This window comes from Rhinopithecus bieti, unplaced genomic scaffold (genome assembly GCF_001698545.2).
Source record: "Rhinopithecus bieti isolate Rb0 unplaced genomic scaffold, ASM169854v2 scaffold_10589, whole genome shotgun sequence".
Lineage (NCBI taxonomy): Eukaryota > Metazoa > Chordata > Mammalia > Primates > Cercopithecidae > Rhinopithecus > Rhinopithecus bieti.
Genome location: NW_016807065.1, coordinates 1405354 through 1415865, shown reverse-complemented (window position 1 = coordinate 1415865; position 10512 = coordinate 1405354). Strand labels below are relative to the sequence as shown.

General features: G+C 45.1%; 1 protein-coding gene across 10 annotated transcripts; it reads left to right on the top strand.

The window, feature by feature from the left end:
- Window positions 1-42: 42 nt before the first annotated feature.
- Window positions 43-10462, top strand: MBD3L1 (methyl-CpG binding domain protein 3 like 1). Of its 10 annotated transcripts, none has more exons than XM_017879896.1 (3): window positions 43-131; window positions 8050-8134; window positions 9807-10462. In XM_017879896.1, the coding sequence occupies exon 3, from the start codon at window positions 9828-9830 to the stop codon at window positions 10437-10439; it is 612 nt and encodes a 203-aa protein (XP_017735385.1). In that variant the 5' UTR covers window positions 43-131; window positions 8050-8134; window positions 9807-9827; the 3' UTR covers window positions 10440-10462. The 10 variants fall into 10 exon arrangements, with proteins under 10 accessions (XP_017735385.1, XP_017735382.1, XP_017735386.1 ...); XM_017879893.1 differs by having other exon boundaries at window positions 44-131; window positions 8047-8134; window positions 9659-10462; XM_017879894.1 differs by lacking the exon at window positions 43-131 and adding an exon at window positions 6799-6856 and having other exon boundaries at window positions 8047-8134.
- The last annotated feature ends 50 nt before the right edge of the window (window positions 10463-10512 follow it).

Here is a 10512-nt window from a genome sequence, read left to right as displayed (position 1 = left end):
TCGCCGCGCTACATGTCCGCTTCCGGCTCCCACGGGCAGCCTCGCAGAGTCTAGCGTGTTGGGGTTTCGGCGCTTAGGTGGCAGGCGCGGCGGGCGGGAGCGGCGGCCGCGCACCCCAGCCTCAGGCAGAGGTGTTCTAGTTTGCTTACTGGGCACAAAGTTGGGCCCTGGCCTGCTGCAGTAGCGGGGGCAGGTTTGGCCCTGGGGGCGGAGCCAGGCTGATTGTGGGCGGAGATTAGTTCCGGGGCGGGGCTGAAGGCGGGAAACCGGCTGCGGCCGTACCAGGCCTGGAGGGCGAGGCTGATTGAGCAGAGACCAGTTCCAGGGGCGGGGCTGTGGGTGGGGCCCATTTCTCGGGGCGGATGCTACAAGGCTTCCAGAACTGGGGTGACTGAGCAGAGACCAGTTACGGGGGCGGCGACCTCCATTTCCTGGGCGGGGCTGAGCGGGAACCAGGCGGTGGTGGTGCCAGCCCTGGAAAATGGGGCTGGCTGTGGGCGGAGATCAGTTCCGGGCAGGGCGGAGGGCGGGGCCTAGGCTGTGGGTGTACAGGCCCTGGAGGGCAGTGCTGATTGGCAGAGATCAGTTCTAGGGGCGGAGCTGGCTGTGGGCGGAGACCAGTCTGGGGGCGGGACTGTGGGCTGCACCAGGCCTGGGGATGAGGCAGTGGGTGGAGACCAGTTCCAGGGGCAGGGATCTGGGTATGAATAAAACGGTGTCTGATGTGAGTGGGTTGGGATAGGCCCAGGAGCCGGGACTGTGGGAGATCAGATTCAGGGGCAGGGCTTTCCTTGGATCCCTAGATTGTCGATACAGTTACTTCGCCATGTGCATACAACCCAATAGAATCAAATTATATATGCACATTTGTCTATAACTTGCTTTCCCAAGGCAGAACATAGTGATTTAACACTAAGAGTTTTGGGGAGCAGGAGAGGACTGAGTCATAGATACACATATAGGAAAATTTAAGAGTGGTACAAAGTCAGTCAAATATTCTCCCACCACTGTCTTCCAGTTATTTTGCTCACAGACAAACATAATTTTTATCTTTATCTTTCCAGATATAGTGTGGACATGTATGTGTGTGTATGTGTGTATGCTGTAGTCATATTCATGGAATAAATGCTATTACTTCCCCCCCTCGCCACACACACAAGTCACTGTTTTATACACCATGGATATGGACTGAACAAAATAGGTTAAACGTACTTGCCCTTGGAGAACGTGCATTTTAGTTGTGGGGTGGGCAGGAGGAGTGAACAGTGAATGTGATAAATAGAATACATAGTATGTTGGTGTGTTAGACACTGGTAAGTGCTGGTTGAGCGTGGTGGCTCACGCTTGTAATCTCAACACTTTGGGAGGCCAAGGTGGGCGGATCACCTGAAGTCAGGAGTTCGAGACCAGCTTGGCCAACATGGTGAAACCCTGTCTCTGCTAAAAATACAAAATTAGCTGGGCATGGTGGCGGATGCCTTGTAATCCCAGCTACTCGGGTGGCTGAGGCAGGAGAATCGCTTGAACTCTGGAGGTGAAGGTTGCAGTGAGCCGAGATTGCAGCTGGTGCATTCCAGCCTGGGTGACAAAAGCTAGACTCCACCTCAAAAAAAAAAACAAAATAAAACCAAAACAAAAAAAAGATACTGGTAAGTGCAAAGGGAAAAAATGAGGGGAATGGTCTTGAGTGATCTTCCCCTTGGCCACCTCCTCTCATTTCTGAGAAGCTCAAAGCTTCAATTTTACTTTCCGCTAGACAGTGAAGACTTTCTGCTGCCCCAGTTTGCCGTGCCTTTGCAGACAGGCCACCAACGACATCCTTTTCCTCTTTCAGTACACAGGGTTTACCCTGATGATGGAAGTAGGGCTGTGGGGCTGTGGTGGTCCTGGCTGGGAAGCTTCAACAGCTGTGGGTGTGAGTGATTGCTCATTTTCACAGAGATCCGGCTGTGATCTGATGTTTTTCAGAAAGTTAGGTGTGCCATGAATGGATGTCCAGGAAGATAAGCAGCTGCTGATTGGAACTGTGTGAATTTTTCAATTTAGATTAAATTGAGGGAGAATTAACATTTAATTCTTTCCATCTTTGAAAGTGGCATAGCTTTTTGTTGACGTAGTTCTTTTCTTAAGCCATTATAATTTTATTCTAGTGAAATGTTAGGCATTCTTATTAGGGTTGTTTTTAGACATGGTACATAGCTCTTTTTTGTTTTTCTGTTTTGTTTTAAAATTATTTTGATAAGATTCCAAATTTACAGAAAAGCTGCAAGAATGTTACGAAGAACTCCTTTATATCTCTGTATTTTGTGCCTGTGTCACCAAAAGTTAACATTTTACCCTATTTGCTTTATCATGAACACTGTCTCTCTTTACATACACTACAATTTTTTGTGACAGACATTGTGCCCATTTACCACCAAATCAGGGTGTATTTCTTAATAACAAGGACCCTTTCTTTCAGAACTACAGTAATTAGCAAAATCAGGGAATTGAACACTTCATGGGCTGTTATCTAATAACATAATCCATACTCGGAATTGCCAGTGGTCACAATAATGTTTTCCATGGTGTTTTTTCTTTCATTTAATTTTTTAGTTTTGTGACAGAGTCTTACTCTGTTGCCCAGGTTGGAGTGCAGTGGCACCATTTCGGCTCACTGCAGCCTCTGCCTCCTGGGTTCAACCGATTCTTATGCCTCAGCCGCCAGAGTAGCTGGGATTACAGGCACGTGCCTCCCCGCCGGCTAATTTATTTTTTATCTTTTTGATATTTCTAGTAGAGATGGTGTTTCACCATGTGGCTCACACATGTGTCTGGGGACCTCACAGTTCCATGTGATTAGGGAGGCCTCACAATCATGGTGGAAGGCGAAAGGCACGGTCTTATATGGTGGCAGACAAGAGAGAGCCTGTGCAGGGAAACTCCCCTTTATAAAACCATCATATCTCGTGAGACTTATTCGCTATCACGGGAACAGCACGGGAAAGACCTGTTCCCATGATTCAGTTACCTCCCGCTGGGTCCCTCCCATGACATGTGGGAATTGTGGGAGCTACAATTCAAGATGAGATTTGGGTGGGGACACAGCCACACCATATTAGATGTCCTGTATTTGGCCACATTGGAGTCCTTCTTAAACTAAACCAAAGAAACAACAATAAAAAAATCAAATAATATTATTTGAAAATATGCCTAGGAGTACCTGACATAATTTAAAGACATCAAACCATTTACACATAAAAGTAAGATCTTTTACAAATTACTCTTGCATCAAAGAGGAACACTAACTTCCACTAAAGACTGTTTAGAATAAGGCAATTTTTTTCCCACATTTCTTTTGGGAGACTTTTTACAAAAAAAATTTTAGGGTCAGGGTTACATGTACAGGTTTGTTATATAGGTATACTGCCTGTCATGGAGGTTTGGTATCAGATTATTTAATCATCCAGGTAATAAGCTTAGTACCTGATAGGTAGTTTTTCGATCCTTGCCCTCCTCCCACTCTCCACCCTCAAATAGGCTTCAGTGTCTCTTGTTCTGTCTTTGTGTTAGAATAAGGAAAAAATTTGTACATGACACATAGATGTCTCTGAGAGGAGATCTGTAGCTTGATATGCTAGTAATCCCAAAGTGATGTATTCAAATGATTCATGCTTTTAATTTAACATGGGATGTGAAAAAGAAACTAAAACCCAGGAGTCTAGTAAGAAAGAAATAGAATATAAAATCAGAATAAAATGTAGCAAAGTATTTTTTTTTTTTTAAATTCTAGAATAAAGGTTTATTCTGAAAAAGCGGAGACTGTCCAGAAATTGACATGGACTATTTACAGAAATTTTATATAAGAGAGTGGCAACATTTAAAATCAGCCAGGAAGAAATAATTTCAATGAATGATATTGTTTCACACACCCATCCTTTCAGAAAAAAAGTTAGATCACTACTTCCCAAAAATATCCCTAATCATTCTCAGATAGCTGAAGGAAGTTTAAGCAAAAATGAACAAGTTCGAAATTCAATATACTAGGAAAGTTCACTGTGGAAAGAATGTTCTCTTCAAAAATTGCACTGGGACAACTAGATGCCAATATGCAAAAGAGTGAAATTGGCCTGGGTGCGGTGGCTCACGCTTGTAACCCCAGCACTTTGGGAGGCCGAGGTGGGCAGATCATGAGGTCAAGAGATCGAGACCATCCTGGCCAACATGGTGAAACCCCGTCTACTAAAAATACAAAAATTAGCTGGGTGTGGTGGCGGGCACCTGTAGTCCCAGCTGCTCGGGAGGCTGAGGTAGCAGAATCGTTTGAACCCAGAAGGTGGAGATTGCAGCGAGCCGAGATTGTGCCACTGCACTCCAGCCTGGGAACAGAGTGAGACTGTCTAAAAGAAAAAAAAAAAAGAAAGAAAAAAAAAGAAATTGGATCTCTACTTCATACCGTGTACAAAAGTGAGCTCAAAATAGATCATAGAGCTACAGGTAACAGCTAAAACTATAAACTTTTTGGAAGAAAACATAGGCGTCAAACTTTATGATCTTGGTTTAGGCAATTGTTTCTTAGATATGACATCAAAAACAGGTGACAAAAGAAAAAATAGATAAATTGGATTTAACATTAAAAAACATTGATGCTTCAAAGGACACAATCAAGAAAAAAGACAACCATGCACTGGGTGAAAACATTTACAAATGATTTATCTGATTGTGACTTGTGTGACTTGTATTCAAATGTGACTTGTATTCAAAATATACAAAGCCTTGCAACTCAGCAGTATAAAGATACCCAATTAAAAGTGGACAAAGAGTTTTTTTTTGTTGAGATGGAGTCTCCCTCTGTCACCCAGGCTAGAGTGCGGTGGCACCATTTTGGCTCACTGCAACCTCTGCCTCCTGGATTCAAGCGATTCTCCCATCTCAGCCTTCCAAGTAGCTGGGACCACAGGTGCTCGCCACCACGCCTGGCTAATTTTTGTATTTTTAGCAGAGACAGGACAGGGTTTTGCCACATTGGCCAGGCTGGTCTTGAACTCCTGACCTCAAGTGATCTGCCTGCTTTGGTCTCCCAAAGTGCTGGGATTACAGGTGTGAGCCCCTGCACCCAGCCTGAAAAATGAACAAAGAGTTTGAATAGTTATTTCTTATTTTTTTTTGAGACGGAATCTCGCTCTGTCGCCCAGGCTGGAGTGCAGTGGCCGGATCTCAGCTCACTGCAAGCTCCGCCTCCCGGGTTTATGCCATTCTCCTGCCTCAGCCTCCCGAGTAGCTGGGACTACAGGCGCCCACCACCTCGCCCGACTAGTTTTTTGTATTTTTTAGTAGAGACAGGGTTTCACCTTATTAGCCAGGATGGTCTCAATCTCCTGACCTCGTGATCGCCTGTCTCGGCCTCCCAAAGTGCTGGGATTACAGGCTTGAGCCACCGTGCCCGGCCCCCTTGAATAGTCATTTCTACAAAGAAGATATACAAATGGCAAATATGTACATGAAAAGATGCTCAGCCCCTTTAATCATTAGGGAAGTTAATATCAAAACTTCCATAAAATATCACTTCACACCCACTGGGATAATTTAAAAGACAGCCAATAACAAGAGATATTAAATATTTTGAAGGCTGTGCAACTGTGCCAACAACCAAGCATGCACAGAACACAGGCTGTCCGGTGATAACTCCTAGGTAAGCACCAATATAGCATCTCAGCCATAGATGGCATGCCACACACAATGAATTCTAAAAGTCTCTTTTAACCCATGGTAGCCAACATAATTCTCATTTGTGCATGCAATCAATGTAAAAAAATTATTGAGACGTTGTAGTTGTGACTGGCTGGGGCTGGCGTTGTGGGCGGTAAAATAATTTCCCAAGACAGTCGTAGGTAAAGAAAGATTTATTAGAGAAGGTATGAAGGTAGGTTGCAAGGATGCAACAGGCAGCACAGAAGAGAAGGGGCTGTTTGCAAACAGGAAGAGGTTGGAGGGAATTTTGTAGGGTCGTGCTGGAGGTGGCCACGTGCACGTAAGGTGTGCAGATAAGGTCATGTTGCTGGGACTATGTGCAGACCGAGGTCTTTTGCAACAGGATGTCAGACCAGTGTGTTGTTGGCAGTTAGCCATCCCTCAGAACAATTGTTCTTCCCCAACCAGAGGCCCCTTCCTTGTTGTTGGTTACTTATTAGGACTCCACATGAGCTCTTTTAAATGATTTTTGTTTTTTTGTAATGAGTTCCAGAAATCCAGTTTGTACTTTCCACTGATGGCACATCTCAATTTGCGAGTTGAATGTTATCAGATGTACCTGCTCAATATTTAGATTTTTTTTTTCTTTTCTTTTTTTGTTTTTGAGACAGAGTCTCGCACTGTCACCCAGGCTGGAGTGCAGTGGCGCGATCTCAGCTCACTGCAAAATCCACCTCCCAGGTTCACGCCGTTCTCCTGCCTCAGTCTTCCAAGTAGCTGGGACTACAGGTGTGCACCACCACACCCACCGGTATTAATATCATGGCTAATATTTTGTATTTTTAGTAGAAATGGGGTTTCACCATGTTAGCCAGGATGGTCTCGATCTCCTGACCTCGTGATCTGCCTGCCTCGGCCTCCAAAAGTGCTGGGATTACAGGTGTGAGCCACCATGCCTGGCTGTATTTAGATTTTCTAGGGTTCACAGCTGTAAAGTAAGATTCCCATGTCCAGGTTGTTCCGAGCATACTTCAAAGCTTTCCACTTCAAGAGTCATGTCAGATGAATAATGAGAATTCCTTTGGAATCTAACAACAAAGGGGTCATTGTGGCCTTAGCAACAGAAGCAGCCGTAGAACAGTGAAAGAAAACAGAAGTTTGGAGTGGCCTGAGGAGTTAGCTGGAGGTGAGGAGACAGGAGACATAGATATAGATGATCTTTTCTTAGTGGTTCATAGCTAAGGGGAAGGGATAGAGAGTAGTGGTGAAGGAGCGGGTCCCAGGAAGTTTAGGAGAGGAGTGTCTGTGTAGCTAGGAGAAACTTGAACATGTTTAAATGCCGAAGAAGGGATTCAGTAGAAAAATAGAAGTTAAAGATACAGAGTCGCCTGTAATCCCAGCACTTTGGGAGGTTAAGGCAGGCAGATCATGAGGTCAGGAGTTCGAGGCCACTCTCGCCAACATGGCGAAACCCCATCTCTACTAAAAATACTAAAAAATTAGCTGGGCATATAGGTGTGTGCCTGTAATCTCAGCTACTTGGGAGGCTGAGGCAAGATAATTGCTTGAACCCGGGCAGCAGAGGTTGCAGTGAGCCCAGATCGTCCCACTGTACTCCAGCCTGGGCTACAGAGTGGGACTCCATCTCAAAAAAAAAAAAAAAAAAAAAAAAAAAGATACAAGGGTTACGTTGCAATATTGGAAGCATAAAATTAACAAAAAGGAAGAAGGAATGAGGCTCAGATCACTCTTGGTGGATAAAGGAAATATATTTATTTATTTAAGAGACAGAGTCTTGCTTTTTGGCCAAGGCTAGAGTGCAGTGGCCTGATCGCCCCTCGCTGCAACCTCGACCTTCTGGGCACAAGCTATCCTCCTGGCTCAGCCTCTCTCGTTCAACTAGGACCTCAGATGTGTATCATCACCCCCAGCTAACTCTTTAATTTTTAGTAGAGATGGGGTTCTCCCTATGTTGCCCTGACTGGTCTCAAACTCCTGGGTTCAAGTGGCTCTCCCGCCTCAGCCTACCACAGTGCTGGGATTACATGCGTGAACCACCATGCCTGGCAGGAAATCTCTTTAAATACAATTAAAGGAAATTTGGAAACATTTGATGCTTATCAGGGATATTTGCAGATTCGGCAACTCACGTCTTTGGGAACCATCAGGTAAGTTAAGGAAAATTAAATATCTATGAGGAAAAAAGAAAGCTGGAGAAAATTTTGCAACAAGTTTTGGGGAAAATCAAGGGGTAAACATGACAATGAATACACAGAAAATAAAGTTTCTACGCATGATGGATTCTTCCCAGTTGATGGAGAATATTTTGTATTTACACTGGCACTAAGACGTCATGTCATGTGATTCTTTTTCCAGCAGTGGTCATATGACGGTGGTAGCCATGGTGTCACAGATAATAGGGACCGTCCAAGCTTGAAGTTTTACAAGGTGGATATGATAAGTGGTAAGGAATTTTGGATTAATCTAAGTGAATTTTTTTAAGATAGGGTCTCATTCTGTGCTCAGGCTGGAGTGCAGCCGTGTGATCTCCGCTCGCCACAACCTCCACCTCCTGGGTTCAAGCGATTCTTCCACCTCAGCCCCCTGAGTAGCTGGGACTACAGGTGTGCACCATTATGCCCAGCTAATTTTTTTTTTTTTTTTTTGGTAGGGATGGGGTTTCACCATGTTGGCCAGGCTGGTCTTGAACTCCTGGCCTCAAGTGATCCACCCACCTCGGACTCCCAAAGTGCTGAGATTACAGGTGTGAGCCACCGTGCCTGGCCTCTAAGGGAAATATTGAGGTCACAGACTGCAGAATCCAAGAGTGGTAGGAATCAGAGGAGAGAGAGGAAGTTGAAGATACGGAGGTCTGGAGTGATTCAGATGCCCAAATCATAGATACCTGTTCCTCCAGGTGTGTTCTTCAGGAATAGCTATCTATGGTATGGGTATGTGAATTAAAAAACCTGGAAATCAGAAATTTATAGTGAGTGAATAAGTTTTCTGGTTTATTTATTTATTTATTTGTTTATTTATTTAGAGACAGTCTCGCTCCATCGCCCAGACTGGAGTACAGTAGTGAGATCTCGGCTCACTGCAACCTCCAGCTCCCGGGTTCAAGCTATTCTCCTGCCTCAGCCTCCCGAGCAGCTGGGATTACAGATGTGCACCACCACACCCAGCTAATTTTTGTATTTTTTGTAGAGATGGGGTTTTGCCATGTTGGCCAGGCTGGTCTTGAACTCCTGACCTCAAGCGATTCACCTGCCTCGGCCTCCCAAAGTGCTGGGATTACAGGCGTAAGCCACTGTGCCAGGCCTGAATTATTTATTTTTGAGCATGGCTGTTTGGGTTGCTGAAAATGTCTGGGGTGTGGGATTAAGGCTCGAGGAGCAGAGCAGTTGATAATTTCATTATTGACTTACAAGCTGCAGGAACTGTGCAAACCAAGAGTTCAATTGTTAACCAGATGAATAGTCAAGTAATGCATAAGAATGGCAGGATTTGGGCTGGACATGGTGGCCCATGCCTGTAATCCCAGCACTTTGGGAGGTCGAGGTGGGAGGATCATTGAGTTCAGGAGTTCCAGACCAGCCTGGACAAGGTGGTGAAACCTCGTCTCTACAAAAACCACAATTAGCCAGGCATGGTGATGCATGCCTGTAATCCCAGCTACTCGGGAGGCTCAGTCAGGTGGATCACTTGAGCCTGGGGAGGTAAAGGCCGCAGTGAGCTGTGATTGCACCGCGGCAACTCCAGCCCGAGTGTCGGAGCAGGACCAAAAAGAAAAGAAAACAAAACAAAACAAAGGCAAGATTTGAGATTTAGAAAAAGACTGTCATGTGTGTCATGAGAGGGAGTATCAGGACTTGAGCATTTAAGAGTGACAAGGGCAGAAAGAGAATAAAATAGTACTCAAACAAGGAGGGGGTTTGCAGGATGATGAAGGAGAGTTTTGACCTTGAACTTTCTGTGCTTGACTCAGATCTCCCTGATGATATCCCAGGAAGCAGGTCAGACCTATCTCCAGAGGGAGAGAGGAAGGATGAAAGTCCAAAGCAGCTGAGATCCTTGTCCTGAGAAGGCAGGCTTCATTGATCAATTTCACCCCGTTTCATGACTTATTTTAATAGTGTAAGAGAAAAAGAAGTGTGATGGGCAAGAGTTCACAGAGGAAGCAACGTGACTGTGTAAACCAATGCAAATCAAAGCCTGGCTTGAGCACCTCAATCCCTCTGAGAATGTCCAGCTACACATTCAAGAGGCCAGTTACGAGGATTACACCCCATCCTGGCAATGAGGTCAGATACCATCAATGGGAGGAGAGCTTGGAGAAGCCTCAGCAGGTCTGCTGGCAGAAGAGACTGCAAGGACTGCAGGCTTACAGCAGTGCAGGGGAACTTTTAAGTACTTTGGATCTTGCCAATACTTTGCAAAAACTTGTCCCTAGTTACACAGGTGGATCTCTGCTGGGAGATCTTACCGGTGGTCTGGAGCACTCCTGCCCCATGCCCCACCTTGCCTGCTCTTCAGATGTGGTGGAGATAGTTCCCAGAGAGGGCGTGGGTATCTCGCAGCTCCTCTGCAAACAGTTTCTGGTCACCGAGGAAGATATCAGGAAACAGGAATGGAAAGTGAAGACAGTCAGAGAGAGACTCGCAATAGCATTGATCGCGGATGGACTCGCTAATGAGGCAGAGAAAGTGAGGGACCAAGAAGGCTGTCCTGAAAAACGCTATGAAAGAAAGGGAAGATGGTGCAGATGAAATAAACTGTAATCCTTTATTAACATCTCTTTATAGTGTTCACAATGAGGTTTTTTTTTTTTTTTTTTTTTTT